Source organism: Girardinichthys multiradiatus, chromosome 2 (genome assembly GCF_021462225.1).
Source record: "Girardinichthys multiradiatus isolate DD_20200921_A chromosome 2, DD_fGirMul_XY1, whole genome shotgun sequence".
NCBI lineage: Eukaryota > Metazoa > Chordata > Actinopteri > Cyprinodontiformes > Goodeidae > Girardinichthys > Girardinichthys multiradiatus.
This window is the reverse complement of record NC_061795.1, coordinates 42,805,684-42,823,555: the sequence shown is the minus strand read 5'-3', so window position 1 is coordinate 42,823,555 and position 17,872 is coordinate 42,805,684. Positions and strand designations below refer to the sequence as shown.

The window sequence follows — 17,872 nt, the reverse complement described above, 5'->3', positions numbered from 1 at the left end:
GAGGCATGAAGAAAAAAAAACATCAGTCACAGACACACTGACGCAAGGAAAGTTGTATTTGGTGAACAATAGACTGCTGGAGAAGATAACTGTCCATTGTACCGATAAAATGGACTCGCTGAAACAGAGGGCAAAGGTTATTGTTTAGGGAAAAGATAAAAATCTGCATGTCAGACAGATTCTATAGAAAAGCCAGAACCCAACACTAAACTGTGTCAGGACCCATTCTTATGGCATGTGGGTGCTCATGGAGGCTGGCAGAGACACAGACCACTTTCTCTGACTTTATTATTCCTCTTACAATTTAGAGGGTGAATGTTCTGGTGTGATCCACTGGGGCTGGGACCAAATTTGACAGAATCAGCACGTGCTGGGTCAGAGCAGACATGTGCGTCTCAAAATAGAGGCTCAGAAAACGGGAGCAGAGCAGTGAAGAAGAATGAGGAAAAATAAATAAAAAAGGGACTCGCCTCGAGTAATTCAACAGAACATGCACATACATGCAATACTTCATTTTACCAAACACACACATACACAGAGATGCACTCTGACGTATTAGTCTGCAAAGTGTTGAAGCCAGAGGCAATGAGGAGACTTAGTGAGGGAGGTTTTTAGACGGGATGATGTAGTGCTCCGCTAATGGCTGACAGCACACTAAATTGACCAAGAATCTAGCAAGAATGCAGTTCTGAAAAATACTGAAACAGATTTTATTCTGTTATTTTAAAGGTGGAAATTCACTTGAGCTGACAACATTTATTTAATCAGTAAGTCAGCGAAAAGTGAATGTAAACTTACACAAAACAAAAACACAGTGAAGATGATACCACAGGAGTCTTACTGAGAAACTAACCAAGGCATAAACCTGAAAGGTCCAGGATATCTTTTTGCAATGACAAAAACGTCCATAACACCATATATAGATGTGGACAAAACAAAATAACAGTCAAGCAACGTGGCAAAGCGTTCAGCTATGTATACCTTATTTACTGGGTCATAGTTAGAAAATCTAGCTTCTTTTGGTTGGGAGATTTTCCACTGGTCTTATACAACCCTGTGTGTGTGCTGGATTTGTGTAAATTCAGGTTAACAGTACACTTAACAGCAACTGTTATGTTACTCCTTTCTTTACTTCCAGCCCTCAAACCTTTGCACAGTGGACCTACGTCATGTTAAATTGTAACAACACATTAGGCTCAAGTTTGATAGGCTTTAGGTAAGAAACACGATAGCTACGTGTCCAGATTTTTGCTGTTTGCCCAATCGTTTGTCATTCACTGTGACTCCGAAGCTGACACTGACTTGTCATAGCAGGCCCAGACATGACTAATAACGGTTGCTTTCTTCCACTCAGCCATCTCAGTTAATAAACACAGCCCGCAAGAGTTTCTCATGGTATGATAACATTGAGTAACATTGCCCAGTTTCAGGATATCACGATACAAATTTAAACTAAAATGATCTAACTGTTAAACGAAGCTTCAACAACTATTGCTGCTGCTGCTGCTAAAATTTAACATAATGATTATTATGGGTATAATAAGTTAATAATGTTATTTTAATCTTGATACTCCAGGCTGTAGAGAGAGGTCATATCACCCTGAGCTTGCTGGAAAACCAAGTACCTCCTTGGACTGTGTAAAGATGGACAAGCTAGTCTGAAGTACGCAGCATCAATCTGCATCATCAGCTGATTAAAAATCCTAACAGTAGACTCACAAACAAGTATGAAACCTCGAAAGCACAGGATCGTACCTTCTTCGATGCTGATGCACAACTGACAGTCTGACGGAAAATCGAACAGTTTATCCCTTTCTTGAGGGAGCTAGAGCAGAGCAGTTGAAGCGGATGTGGCAGTTTGATCCCGCCGGCGGGCTCAACCAAGGAAAACTGCAGATAGACACACGGACTGTTCGGCTGGACAAAATGGCACTAACAGTATCAAAAGTCTCTTGTTAAATTGTAGACTGCAAAAATCGACTAACTCACTGATATGAACATTTTCAGTTTGAGTCGTTTTGAATTGCTAAAGTCAACTAAAACAGATGGTGTATATCTGACTAGCGTGTCACTCGGAGGACGCATGTCCTTTCCAACAACCCTACAGTGATAAATCTTTCAACAGGTTAAAAAACCATTAATAACATCTTCACATAACTTACCACAAAAGCAACATATATATCCTGATGAGAAATCCCTTCATTTGTCAGAGTAGATGTATAAACCAGCGCATTACTGCCTCACAGAAGGCTGTAGTGAAAAGAGAGACATATCTGAGGGAAGTGCTGTGGCTTAGAGGTGGGCAATATATATCACAACATTATGGGTGACATACCAGAGTTCAAAAGAGGACAAATTGTTGGTGCACGTCTTGCTGGCACATCTGTGACCAAGACAGCAAGTCTTTGTGACGTATCAAGAGCCACGGTATCCAGGGTAATGTCAGCATACAACCAAGAAGGACGAACCACATCCAACAGGATTAACTGTGGATGCAAGAGGAAGCTGTCTGAAAGGGATGTTCGGGTGCTAACCCGGATTGTATCCAAAAAACATAAAACCACAGCTGCCCAAATCACGGCAGAATTAAATATGCATCTCAAATGTCCTGTTTCCACCAGAACTGTCCGTCGGGAGCTCCACCGGGTCAATATACACGGCCGGGCTGCTATAGCCAAACCTTTGGTCACTCATGCCAATGCCAAATGTCGGTTTCAATGGTGCAAGGAGCGCAAATCTTGGGCTGTGGACAATGTGAAACATGTATTGTTCTCTGATGAGTCCACCTTTACTGTTTTCCCCACATCCGGGAGAGTTACGGTGTGGAAAAGCCCCAAAGAAGCGTACCACCCAGACTGTTGCATGCCCAGAGTGAAGCATGGGGGTGGATCAGTGATGGTTTGGGCTGCCATATCATGGCATTCCCTTGGCCCAATACTTGTGCTAGATGGGCGCGTCACTGCCAAGGACTACCATTCTTGAGGACCATGTGCATCCAATGGTTCAAACATTGTATCCTGAAAGCAGTGCCGTGTATCAGGATGAAAATGCACCAATACACAGCAAGACTGGTAAAAGATTGGTTTGATGAACATGAAAGTGAAGTTGAACATCTCCCATGGCCTGCACAGTCACCAGATCTAAATGTTATTGAGCCACTTTGGGGTGTTTTGGAGGAGCGAGTCAGGAAACGTTTTCCTCCACCAGTATCACGTAGTGACCTGGCCACTATCCTGCAAGAAGAATGGCTTAAAATCCCTCTGACCACTGTGCAGGACTTGTATATGTCATTCACAAGACGAATTGTCGCTGTATTGGCCACGAAAGGAGGCCCTACATCATACTAATAAATTATTGTGGTCTAAAACCAGGTGTTTCAGTTTCATTGTCCAACCCCTGTATATATATATATATAAAATAAGAGGATTCTTTTACACATTGTTCACTATCATTATTAACATCATCATCACTATTAATATTATTTGTGGTAGTAGTAGGAGTGGCTGTTGTTAGCCTATTATTATGGAGCGTATTTTTATATGCATTTTTTTTTTTCCAGAGAGGAGCATGCATGATCCAAGAGTGGACCGTGCCATTGTATTTTGTAAGAAGCTGGTAGCAGCTTTCTCCAACAGCTGGAAAATGAAGAAAGCCCTGAGTGATGCTCAAGAACAACTGGAGCTTCCTGCCCATAAACTTGAACTGAATCACCCACAAGATGGGGCTCCAGACAGCGCATGATTGAGCGATTTGTGTAACAAGAGAAGGCCATCCGTCATGTGCTGGGTGCAGACAAAAAGCGCCGTCATCTCAATCCAACCTGGCAGGATCTTGAGGTGCTGGAATCAGTAAGCAAAGCCCTTGGTCCTCTGTTAGAGTTGACCGATGCACTTTCAGGTGAGAAAGTTGTCACAGTGTCCTGCCTCAAACCTGTCCTGTCATTGTTCAACACCGAGGTCCTGGCAGTTAAGTGTGAGGACACAGACCTGACCAAAACAATCAAAGATACCATTCTGGGGTACCTGAACACAAAATACATTGACCTCTCAAGTTTGGCATCTACACTTGACCCCCGCTTGAAAAACCGTTACAATGATGATGACCAGATTGAAGCAGTTTCATCAAAAATAACCACTGAGCTGCTAGCCATGGAAACACAGGAAGACCACGTTTCCCCAGGCCCCTCAACCTCAACAGCACAGGGCACCACAACAGAGGATGTAGCAAGGGGCGATGACACCAGGGAGCCACCCAAAAAGCCCAAAAAAATTGTTTGGATGTTACTTCAAAAAACAACACAAGAGAAGGGGAGTCACTAGCCACTGCTCAAGAGCTACCTAATGATCCCTGAGGTGGACAGTGATGTCAATCCTCTTGAGTGGTGGGAATCACAAGAGGTGAATTTCCCCAGGCTGGCGAAACTGGCCAGAAAATATCTACGCATACCTGCCTCAAGTAGCCCGTCAGAGAGGGCTTTCAGCACAGGTGGAAATGTTGTAACCTGACACACGGCTTCTCTCAAGCCTGATGCTGTGGACAGACTGGTGTTTTGGCTCATAACCTTAAGTAAATAACCTGCACTTGTTAACAGTTGGCCTCCATTTCTTTCTCCAGAATTCTAGCCAAATCTGTGTGCCAGTGACAATACAAGGTATTGTTTATTTGATTTAAAGTATTTCATTTGCTTTATATTTTGATGTCTTAATTTAATGATATTTGTTTACATTTATTTATTTATTTTTGTACAAAAGCTTAAGATACCATTGAGAAAACCTTGGTATATTCCCCTGTGATTTATGTACAGCCAGGACATAACTTGAAGTTAGTCATTGTCAAATATGTCCATTGTTGGGCAATGTTTTGCAGAAGATGTATGAAGCACTTGAAAAATAAACAAGGGCTAATGTTCTGAAACACCGTGTTTATCCATAGATGTACTGGTAGGCAAGTAGGGTTTGACAGCAATTTTCGTAAAAAAAAAGAAAGAAAGAAAAAGGATATCGTCAGATTATCGTTAAAAATAAAAATAAAAGATATTTTTTTTGGTCCATATCGTCCACTCCTACTATGGCTCAGCTCATTTAAAAAACAGCATGATTATTGGTTTCACGTTTGTAGGTGAGGTCGAGCAGCTCGCTTTCATGGACACATAGAGGTATGTCAAGACCTTAATCAGCCTATGCCTATCTAGCAAAGCAGTGAGCCGGCATGCAAAGTCATAGGAAAATACCAGAGCGCACACAATGGGCATTAATGTTACCTGCTGCATGTACATAAATCTTTAGGATACTCAATTTGGTCACAAACCCCCAAAACAAAGGGAATCTTATTTAATCTGGATTTCCTGCTGTTCATGAACTTCTGCTCTGATTTCAAGAACAGTTACTTTGCCAGCAACATGTGGAGAATCATACCTTACCTTTTACATGCAAATATAAAAGAAATCAAGACAAAACTCATTCCTGAAAATCAGTAACTGTTGGTTCCTATTCCTATCCACTGTAAAACAGTGTGTGTTTCCGCTTGTGTGCTGCAGTCGGGCTAAACTGATACTTTAAATGAGGAATTACAGCCAACCACAGATCACCGAATGACACCAAGTTCTGACAAATGTTTGATTTTTTCTGAATTACTTCTGCTAACAATAGGAACTAGTTTTGGGAAGTAACAGCATAATAATACTGCTTACAAAGTACTAATTTTCTATCTATATCTCATCCATGCCTGCCAAACTGCCTCCGTTCTTAAACAAAGATACACATTTCATTGTTTTTTTTCTGCAGAACAATCAGATAAATCTTTTTCTGCAGTTTTACCACTTCATTAGAATTATGTGGAGAACACATGAAGTCCATTCAACTTACAGTCAGTAAAACTGATCGAGATAAATTTGGTTTTTAGCACATACTGCATTGGAAATCTTGAAGTAGTAATTCAGCAAAATGTGGCCATAAATGAGAGGGATGCACATGGTCCAAAACATGACTAGAGTGGCATGATGTTAGAGTCATATGATGATGAAAATATTGGGAAGTATTACAGTATTTGATGAGTTCGTATTTTTCCAATATATTGTGGAGCCCAATGTGTGACACTATAAAAATGATTTAGTATCTTTCTTTAATTTATGAATTTTCCTTTAGTTAATCCCCCTATTCAACACCACATATTTTAATAAGAGTTTTGCTTTCTTACAGTATTTTTGTGAAAATAACCTGAAGATGACATTCTTTTGCAAAATGTTCTGCACTGCAAGGTTGCCATATGATTGGCTAATGGGAGGTCTTCAAAATGAGGCTTATAAAGAAACTACTGAGCATACACAGCTAAGCCTTTAAAACAAGACATTCAGATGGGCATAAGGATGATTAAGTAGCCACATGAATAGACACTAAAACAGAGTGTTAGTAAATGTGTATGTTTGTATGTATGTGTGTGTACTTTGTGAGTATCAGCGCATCTGGTTAAGCCGTCAGATTACCTACACCAAAGCCTTCCTTCATTCACTTCTTTCTGCAAGGTCAGTAGGCAAGACGGTCAATCCTAAGCCTGTCAGACTGTCTTATCTGGACATCCATACACACACATATATTACATGCACACACAAAGCTCGCAAGATTATAGAAGAACAACAACAAGTGGACAGACAGCGGGAACAACAGGCAAACTGTATTAAAATAAACATCAAATCAAGGACCAGTCTGACACACAAACTGTTACTGGCCAAGCAGAAAAACTGCTATTAAACTATGAAAGGCATTCAAGGGTCAATCACCTGCGTTTTTCAGTCTTTCAGTTTGATCCTACATACTATTGAGGCATGTGTTTTTTGAGAAGCAGGAAAGTGATTGTTTTTTTGTTTACATCATTTCACCCCGTTTATTACTCAAAATATATTTATTCTACTAATACCTTGGCAAAAATTGCTGTGTTATATCTCGACAAGAACTTAAAAATTATTCCTTGCTAAAAAATGTAATTTAACTTATCAATCCACATCACAGCTATGCTTGCAGAGTCGAGTCTCCCACACAGCATCTTCTGTGCTCTCCTCCTGGGCTACTTTAGGAAAGCAGAGGCATGACAGAGCTATTAAGTACTGGTCTCATTGCACATCAGAAGCAGCGTGAAACAGGCATCCCTTCCCCTCTCCTCCCAGCTCTGATCTGACTCCCAGCTCTGTTCAGATCTCTATGCTGGCGCTGGATCTCACTAATCGTTCCAAGACTTTCTATTCAAACTGCCAGCTGGACAAAGAGGTGCAGGAAGCAGCTTTTTCCCCCTAAGAGTGAAGGGAAGGAGCGCAGAACAGGGGGGAGGAAAAAGAAAAGACAGAAGGAAATAAAGAAAAACCCACCAGACAAGAAGTTACTGGTGGCATTCCTTGTTAGGGAGGGATCGACTGACAGAAAATTGCTGTCTGGCTTCAGAAGCACAAAGCAAGAGAAGACTTTCAATATTATCTGGTAGTGACATAACTGCTGTTGGAAATGTGAGTTTTGGCTAAAGAGATGCTATAGAGCAGAACCAGGCAACAGCTGACTAAAGCATGTAAATAGAGCTGTTTGAATCCCTAACCAATAAGCTAATATCACAAGTACAGGTAGGTCTTAAGTGTGTGATTACTTTTTAAAACCATTTTATGCTGTCATATGTCACATAGAGATGAAAATTAAAAGCACAGCTGTTGCAAAGTGTCTATTTTCCCCTCATCACTCTCACTTTAGTGTATGCGCTAATGCAAAAAGCCTCCTACAATATAGATTAAAACAAAAATATTTTTAACAGGGCCAGATATTTTGTTTATTGCCATTTATTTTCCTGCATGTTAGCATGGCTTACGGTTTTAGTAACCAAAGCGTTCCAGGCTGGACCCAATTTAACATCACAGGTCAGTACAGAAATGTCTATTAAAATATGTATTATAGGCAGCTTAATTATATCTACATGATTATTATCGTAACCTACAGTGAAACCTCTATACCGCAAAATTAACTTCCACATTTTCTGCACACACTGAATGCAGCCATATTTACTAAAACATCAAGACATGCAGAAATGGAGTCATTTTAGAAAATACATAAATAATAATTTAGTTTTGTTATCAGCTTGACAAATTACCTGGTTACTTCCATCTGTGCTGTACAAAAAACCACCACTTATTAGAGTTTTACTGCAAATAGTAAGAGTTTGATATTTGCTCCCTGTCATCATGGCTTTACATAAACCTGTCAGTTGATCAGAAGTATCCATAAGGACCTTTTCTCATTCTGTGCAGCTGGAGTTTCAGTGAGTGACCTCCAGGGATCAGAAGAGTCCTCTCATATTCCACCATCTGTTTGTTTCAGATCTACCAGAGAACAATAATAGGCCTCTGAATAGCCTGCTCCATCCTGTAACTCCAACACGCTGTTCCTCAAATCAAAACACGATCAGCTCTCCTGTCCAACACTGGAATTTCCTCTGTCAGTTCTCCATCAGATCACATATTTCTGTGACTATATTCATGAACAAAGCAGTCAGCAGGCCAAGTAGGATGAGAGGACTTAGAGCCCCCCTCTGCTTTTAATTAGAGGCTTTAACCTTTTAACCTCAGTCCCTTATAGGATACACAAACAACAGCTGCACCTTTAGAGGCAATCTGGATTATTCTCAAATTTCATCTGATGTCTAGAAGCTGGAGGAGCGTTTAACTTTGAACTTTCAGTTTCATAAGTATGTGCTAGATGCTATATGCTCGTAAAAGGTCGCTGAATGTGGGATGGCAAAGACTTCCAGTCCTCATACAACTCCATAGAAACCACCTGGCAAACACAATGTAGTAACAGAACTGCCAGATTACAGCCAAAACTCCATCTTACACTTGGGTAGATTATTTTGGGCCACTGATGGGACTCTGCAACAACTTGATCATAAATATCAGACAGTTTGGACTGTAAGGAGGACCTAAATGATGGCCAGACATTCTTGGGAGACTGTGGACTATTCTGAAAACAACTCATGGAAATTGGACATTTAGAACAATTATCAGGACATAAAGATAAAAACAACCTTTTTGGAAGAAAAAAGTTAGAGAAATTCTGGTATGTTCCTTTTTTGCACAAGATACTCTTAGTTTATGAATTTTGGATCAGTTAGGCTAAATAGGACTGGAAGGGGGATAACAGCCTAAGATTGGACCTATGGAAGACAAGAACTGAGACACGACCTATTTATCTGTGGATATCTTTGATTCTCACCCAAGTCATCACTCTGCTGCCCATCCAAAGCTGATGTTTACTAAAAAGGAAGACAACATGTTTGGACCCCTTGCTGTGTTGGTGTCTCGACTTTCACTGAACAGAACAGAGTCACCACAAGGTACACTTTGTCAGATTCATCACATGATATAAAGCTCAATGGTAACCAAGTTCAAATCTAAAACACGAGGGATAGACAGTCAATGTAGACCCGAGTGGCTTTAATGTGTATGGACCACTTATATAAATGGGACAGCTGGTTTTGGCCAAGAATCGTACTCATGTGGTATGCAGTACCTTTTTACTAGTGAAGAACGTATTGAAAATTACACAGCTTAAAAAAAAAGTGTAATGTTGAAGAGAGCGAGTAATTAAAAACTTATTTGCTGATTTGTAAAAAGTACTCATGGGGGGCCCGGTAAAATCTTTGCTCTTCTTAGAATCTTTATGCAAAGCTTAAAACAAGAGGCGCCCCCTCTAGTATCTACACACGTGGACAAAATTGTTGGTACCCCTTAGTTAATGAAAGAAAAACCTGCAATGGTCACAGAAATAACTTGAATCTCACAAAGGTAATAATGAATAAAAATTCTATGAAAATGAACAAATGAAAGTCAGGCATTGCTTTTTAAACATGCTTCAACAGAATTATTTTAAAAAATAAACTCATGAAACAGGCCTGGACAAAAATGATGGTACCCTTAACTTAATATTTTGTTGCACAACCTTTTGAGACAATCACTGCAACAAACGACTCCTATAACTGTTAATGAGACTTCTGCACCTTTCAGCAGGTATTTTGGCCCTCTCCTCATGAGCAAACTGCTCCAGTTGTCTCAGGTTTGAAGGGGGCCTTTTCCAGCAGGTTTCAGCTCCTTCCAAAGATGCTAAAAAGGATTTAGGTCAGGGCTCATAGAAGGTCACCTCAGAATAGTCCAATGTTTTCCTCTTAGCCATTCTTGGGTGTTTTAGCTGTGTTTTGGGTCATTAACCTGGTGCAAGACCCATGACCTGCGACTGAGACCAAGATTTCTGACACTGAGCAGCACATTTATCTCTAGAATCCCTTGATAGTCTTGAGATTTCATTATACCTTCACAGATTCAAGACACCCTGTGCCAGAAGCAGTAAAGCAGCCCCAGAACATAACAGAGCCTCCTCCATGTTTCATAGTAGGGACTTTGTTCTTTTCTTCAGATGCTTCATTTTTCCGTCTGCGAACATAGAGTTGATGTGCCTTGCCAAAAAGTCAGATTTTTGTCTCATCTGTCCATAGGATATTCTCCCAGAAGCTTTGTGGCTTTTCAACATGTAGTTTGGCAAACTCCAGTCTGGCTTTTTTATGATTTGTTTTCAACAATGGTCTCCTTGGTCATCTCCCATTAAGTTCACTTTGCCTCAAACATCGTCGGATGGTGCGATCTGACACTGATGTTGCTTGAGCTTGAAGTTCATCTTTAATCTCTTAAGAAGTTTTTCAGGGCTCTTTTGCTACCGTTCATATCATCCATCTCTTTGTTTTGTTATCAATCTTCCTCCTGCGGCCACGTCCAAGGAGGTTGGGTACAGTCCCATGGATCTTAAATTTCTGAATAATATGTGCAACTGTGGTCACAGGAACATGAAGCTGCTTGGAGATGATCTTATAACCTTTACCTTAAACATGCATGTCTATAATTTCCTTTTGAATGTCCTGAGACAACTCTTTCCTTCACTTTCTCTGGTCCATGGTTGAGTGTGGTACACACCATGTCACCAAACAGCACAGTGACTACCTGTAGCCCTATATATATATATATATATATATATATATATGAATTTTTATTCATTATTACCTTTGTCAGATTCAAGTTACTTCTGTGACCATTGTGGGTTTTTCTTTCATTAACCGAGGGGTGCCAACAATTTTGTCCACGTGTGTATCGTCTGAAATCAGTCTCTAAAAAAGCAACAATTGTTTTTAGTTAAATTTTTTGCTTTTTTTTAGCTTATTCTAAATGTCTGAATGAACTAATTTTATTTCTTTGTTGCTGCTGTAAGGAGGATGTGGTTTCTGATGCCACGCCCTAATTTTATGGCTATCTGGCAGCACTACGTATAATATTTTAAAATACTACAGATTTTTAAGTAACAGTCTTTATTGCAGTGGGAACAACAAGGGAGAAAGAAAAACAAATGTCTGATTGAGCTTTACTTTTAGCAAAAGATACAGAATAAAGTAACCTTTTGATCTGCATCTTTCAGCTGCACCAAAATTAAATTTAATGACGAAAATAAAACTGTGTTCTGTACCAATCAATTTTACACCAGATATTTGTAGTTGTGTAAAATCAATGTGTTAATTGGAGCACTGAGTCTCCAGCTCATAAGGAGCACTCATAAGGAGCACATTCCAAATGAAATTGTCTAAAACACAAAAATGCATCAATAAACGGCCGGGGGCCACAGAGAAAACTTAAAGGTATTTACACATTCTTCCCAACTTAGTCAGGCAACAAAGGGCATCACCTCTCTGCAGAAACTGCTCTTTAAATGGTCAACTTGTCATCCTGAACATCTGAGTGCACAGGATGCCACACGTTTCCATTCCTGTCAAGCTGTGCCAACGACTAATGCACGTCGGTCAGCCTTGCAGGTGTGCATGCAGCTCTTTGACTTCAACACAAACTGTTTTATGTAATACTTGTGATTCAGATGCAGATGTTCTCAACTTACCAACAACCATTAACGTAAACTCAAACCCCCTCTTGACGGACTTCCGATAGACCTGGTTGGGGAGATTGGCAAAACCCACGTACCCTTCTAGGTTCCGCTGCTGAAAGAAAACGTAAAGACAATATTTCTGTTTCAGTGTTGCACATCCAGCATGGAGTAATAATAACATACTGTTGAACTTGAAGTAGCTCAAATATAGTAATGGAAATGATTTACAAAGACCAAAAAGATCCATGTAAACATGAAAATAGACTTTCGCAACTTTATTTTCTGCACACATAAAAACAACGTTGGGACATAAAAGATGTGGTGATAAAACAAGGCAAACATTTTGCTCCTTTTTAAAACCTGCAATTAGCATTTTTCCTTTGCTACAGCAGCAGAACCTCTTTCAACTTAAGTGCAGCTGGTAAAAAAAAAACAAGTCAGGAAAAAACAGTTGGTTTGGGTGGGTGGGGGGCTCAGAGGAAGCAGTGAGAAATGACAGACTTTAGTTAGAAAAGGATGGAAAGAGATACTCAGTGCAAACTAATTTCTAGTAAGATCACTATAACAGATATAAGCTTAAATTTTTTTTTTGACTTTTTCTCATTCAGACAAATAAAGCTAAATGAAGATATTAAAAACTGCAGGAGTCCTATGTGTTCAGGCGTGCCCATCATGTATGACAGGGTGTGGGGAAGGAAGCTTGTTGCCACAAAGGTATCTCTTCATCTCTCTCCCCGTTCCCCTTCTCCTCCCTCTGCCTTTCTCTCTCTCTCAGCCTGCCATCATTAGAAAACCCCTCCAATCACCATGCAGTGTCCTGCACGCTACATGAGGCAAACACAATTGATTGTTGGTCTCTCAGGCTCCATCATGCATGGCACAGATGGACGTGCAGAACTGACAGACCTGCTGATAGGTGTTAATCTAAAACCCAGTGGTCAGCAACATCAGGCCTTCTAAGTTTATTTCTGCAAGTAAACCTTGTTTGTCACAATGTAATTACTAAATCTGGGCCCCAAGTTCTCTGTCTCTGATACACAGTGAGGAAATAATTAGTTTATCAACTAAGAATTTGTTTTATCATATCTGCAAAAGATGCAAATGGTAAAGCCTAACGATGCATCTTAAGTGTCACATGACTGCGATGTATTGCAAAACAGAAACGTGGCCAGTTTTATTTTACACAAGTTTTATTTTACACAAAAACAGAGTGGCAGTTTTGTGGAACAATTTCAAACTGTCTCTAAGAGGAAAGAGAATGTAAACATCAACCGGAGTGAGGGTAGAAGGATTCATCAAGCAAATCCCAAAATCTGACAACAAAAAAGCTTTGGAGGAAGCTTAATATACACTAAAGGATTAGTTTATAGTTTTTATTGGCATATGACTGCATTTCATCCAATCTGGTACCAAATATAAAATGATCATACAAGGATTTCTGCAAGTTTCTGTCAGTTAAATGCAAGCCTGTATCAAGATCATGATTTAAATGCAACACCTACATGAATTATGAAACAAAAGTAAACTCAATATCTCTATAAATTATATTTTACTTGCTTAAGTTATTAACCAAGGGAAATTCAAATAAACTAAACCAAACTTAAGTTGATGGGTTTTTTTTGACTTTGCATCTGTGTCACCCCACTCCAACTAGTCCAGCCTGGACTGAATTATTGGACACAGGTTATAAATACTTTCAACCACAGTTCATTTGTAAAATCTTTAGTCTGTTTATGTAAACAACATGATGGGACTCTTGGTCTTTCTAAAACTATTGCTAAAAATCGCATGTTGTCTCGTTCTCATGAACAAATACTAGGATGCAGAGCGTGAATGCATGGCCCATGAAATACAAAAGCCTACCAGATCTTGCATCTAAGCACTTTTTAGCCATGAATATTTTGCAAATATTCATGACATCTAAGATGCAAGATATTGTGCCTTTCAAAATATAAATCACAAGATGTTTCACAGTGAAACAACAAAAGACAGACCTAAAAATATTGGGTTAAAATTATGGCTGCATTATATTAGAAAATCTTGCGATGGCAATAAGATCAGCAAATATTACGGACGATATCAGTTGAAATATACGCCTATTTTCTTCTTTCCTCTCTTTATTATCCTTGCTTCCATCACTGTGTCCTTTAGCATTTTGGGCGATGTCATTTATGTCCAGTGTGAGCATCTGCTGTGAGACTCTGTCCAACTGACTAAATACTACATTAGCATGAAAAATGCAGGTTTATAACACTTAGAATACATTTCCCAATAATTATTGCTCCCCAAACAGTTGTTTGCTATATGAATATTGCACGCACTGACATTGCGATGACGATATATTCACGATACATTGTGCAGCCCTAAAGTGTAATAAAAAATATATATATATAATCACATAAAACACAGTGCTCCCTGAAAGGATGCATTTCCTGCATTCTGCCTTCCTAGAAAACACAGTCAATATTTACAAGGAACCAACAAGCTGTGCAGCATCTTTAATGCTCCAAACTTCACTTATTGTGTAATCAATATCCTGTTTACGACTAAACGTTTGAAACAAAATTAATTACCCCCATCCCTGTAGTTTTTAGTATAACAATGGCCACAATTGGGCTCTAGATGGACAACTATATCAGTTTATTATTTTATTTAGTACCCCCTACACATAGCCTGCTCGAAGATGGCCAAACTCTTAACACTCAGTAGTTTATCCTAACGTCCCCAACAACCTGGCACCATTGTAAACCCTTTGTAAAGTGCCTGGAGACGACGTGTTGTGAATTGGCGCAATATAAATAAAACTGAATTGAAATTGAATTATCACAACAAACCAGTAACAAAATGTCTACACTTTTAATTGTGGGTAAAAAAAAAAGACTGAAGGTACCTCGCTACCACCGACACTGAAGCTGCAACAAAAAAGCCAAGCACAATCTATTCACCTCATGAATACTGTGATGCATGCAACTGAAAAGAAGGCGCTACTACTCCAAACCAGCCTGAAGCACTTTCCAACGTTCCCATGTTTGATCCGCCCCCATTCACATGCTCCGAGTGTGTTACGTAAACTACCACCTCTGATGATCCATCCATTTCCCTGCTGCTGCATTATGAGTACTCAGAAAGGGTTCTTTTTATAGAAAACGCTCCGATAACTGCCTGAGTGTGAATGTAATAAGGGGATAGATGGATGTAGTGTGGATCAGTTGGTACATGTTCATGTGAGAATTTATAGGTTACATGTCTACGAATATAAACAGGAACACTGGTTTGTATTTCAGATCTACACAGCTAAAAGAAAGCGAGAAAACAGTAAGAGCAGCAGGCACTGGACTTAAAAAGGTAGTAATGGGGGATGAGAAAGAAAAAGACTAGTCAGCCCAGACCATTCAACGCAACCCCATCCCCCAGTCCACCCAGCGGTGATTGTAGCTGGCATGCTTACTGACATCGTATTGCCAAGCCCCTCACCCTCCAAAGGCATTCAGCTGATCATTTGGCCTTCTCACTGCCTCAATCAGCTGTTTCCAGCTTTTAGTTTCACATATTCCAAATGAATAATTCATCAAGTATTGCTTTACTTAACAGTGCAAAGGGAAGGTCGAGTGCCTTTGAAAACAGCGACTGTGTTAGTGCCCTTTTGGTATTTTTAGCACTTAACCCACAGCTATTTCTATTATTTGGTGCATGACCACTACCTTGTTATGATGAAGAAAGACACTGACAGTCACCTTTGGCTTTATTGCAAACAGATGCAGAATGGCATCAATGTGTAGCATGCGTTGCGGTGAGTAATCCTTCATTGCTAAATGCAAGTGACAGCGCATAAAAAGCTCTCAAGAGTAAAAGACGTACTTTGAGACGTGAACAGCTGCTAAATCAGATCATGTGTTTAAAATTTTATAATAAACTGATACCAAAAATATGCAAAAGATAGAAACCAACCACGAACAGATAGCTGGGAGATCAAAATGAGTGAAAACAGGGTATAAAACTGTCAGTAAAGTAGGCTGCCTGGTAACCCAGTGGTTTACACGCAGATCTTGGGCTTGAATCTGGGCAGAGGTCTTTGTGTGGAGGATGCATGCTCTCCATGTGCATGTATGAAGTCCCACAGCCCAAAAGCATGCATGTTAGGATAATAAGTCAATCTAAATATCACAAAGTTATGAGTGTTTATATATGCATGGTTGTCTGCCCTGTGTGTCTCTGTGTTAACCATGTGCTGGCCTAATTTCCTGTCCAGAATGTAACCTGCTTGCCCCTCACCCTCGGTAATCTGGGCTAGGCTACAGACCCCCGCAACCCTGAACAGGATGAAGTGAGCATTGAAAATGGGTGGATCATTACAAAGCAACAAAAATGGACACCGAAATCATAAAACTGTTAACCTAAAAGATGACCAAAAGAGACTGAAAACATCCTAGGTAGGTTAATATCAGCGAGTCTCCTGCTGCACTCCTGTGCTCCCATTGTTTCATTGGTGAATAATGGCAATTATTAAAGAAGGTTGCATGTTCCCAACAAGTTGTGGTCTGACCAAACTGTGCTTGATTCCTCTGAAAAGAAGCTGAGTTTTTGGAAATCAAATAAATAGTCTGAAAGATAATATTTAAAGTACCTATATCCCAAAAATCAACAGATTTGATGTGTGACCGCATGATGGATTGGCCTCTGCGAGGTCCAAATTCGGCCATAAACCTTTCAATCGATTTCACAATTGAACCCAAATGTTTACTTTAAAATATAATGAGGGCAGTATTCCCTTTTGTTTAAAGGCAAAATATTCTTTGTTGCTGTTCTTAATGTTAATGAGAAAAATCCAGTTTTACAGTAAAAAACAAGACATCTTGGCTGGATAAAAGGCCTGTTACAAGTCAACAAACTGACATGTATTCGAACCTCCATCAATTATTTGTTGAATGTTTTATGGCAATATCTAAAATGTTTTAAAATGAAGCTTTTCTGTGTTTGATTTTTGGTCAAACATTTTTGTTTCGGCAGCTGAAGTTACCCCAGAATTTCAAGTTTTGAACCAATCCTGCTTCTCCTGGCCTATTCGTGGTTTTCTTTAATCTCTGACCTGCCATTTCAGATTTTTTGTTATTTTCCTAAGGACAATAACACATAACAGACAAAAATGTGCTGCTGGTTCTACGATAAATTTAGCACAGGGGTGTCAAACTCCAGTCCTTGAGGAATGGTGTCCTGCGGGTTTCAGATGTGTCCCTACCGATATCAAATGGCTGATTCGCTAACTCAGCATATAGCCAAGTTCTCCAGACTTCTACTGATGACATAATTGTCTGATCCTGGTATGCTGAAGCAGAGAAACATCTAAAAGATGCAGGACACCCGCCGTTTGGGGTGGGAGTTTGACACCTGAGATTTAGTAGCTTTAAATCCAAAAGAAAACTAAATGGTCCAGGGTGCGTCTCATTTATGAATTAAAACTGATTTTGGTATTTACAAATTGGTCACCACCAGAGCCAATCAAGGTAAACTTAGTTAATTCATATATATGGTCGATTGATTAAAGCTTTTCTCTTTGTTTTTAACCTACATACATGATCTTGGTATCATTTAAATGACCCTTTTGCTCTTTCAAATTTCATTATTGGTTTTCCCAGTCTTTTTTTTTTTTTTTTTTAAGCAAACCTACTTCCAGATGTACTTTTAGATAAAAGGTACCACTCTCTCAATAGGATCTTGTTTGAAAATCTTTATAAAATGTATGCTCCTCATAGTAAAACTCTAAGATCTAATAACCTTTTCATTAAAAGCTTTTAGTTCGAAGAACTGAGGCATCCGTTGCATACTTTCATTGCTAACATTGTCTGAGCAGAAATAAATCTTCCCACTCCCACTGCAGCCAGCTTTAATTGAAACCAGACCACGTCCCTGCTGATACAAGCTGTTCTGTAGGA

At 39.6% G+C, this 17,872-nt stretch overlaps 1 protein-coding gene across 4 annotated transcripts in view; it reads right to left on the bottom strand.

The window, feature by feature from the left end:
- The window catches only part of LOC124880764 (septin-7-like), a 61,270-nt gene that overhangs the window by 42,821 nt on the left and 577 nt on the right, over positions 1-17,872 (bottom strand). For 2 of the 4 annotated variants that reach the window (XM_047386118.1, XM_047386132.1), the window contains exon 2: positions 11,955-12,051. In XM_047386118.1, coding sequence (XP_047242074.1) covers positions 11,955-12,051 — 97 coding nt within the window. Of the gene's footprint in view, positions 1-11,954; positions 12,055-17,872 lie in introns of all 4 variants that reach the window. The other 2 variants (XM_047386107.1, XM_047386127.1) reach the window with 1 other exon arrangement.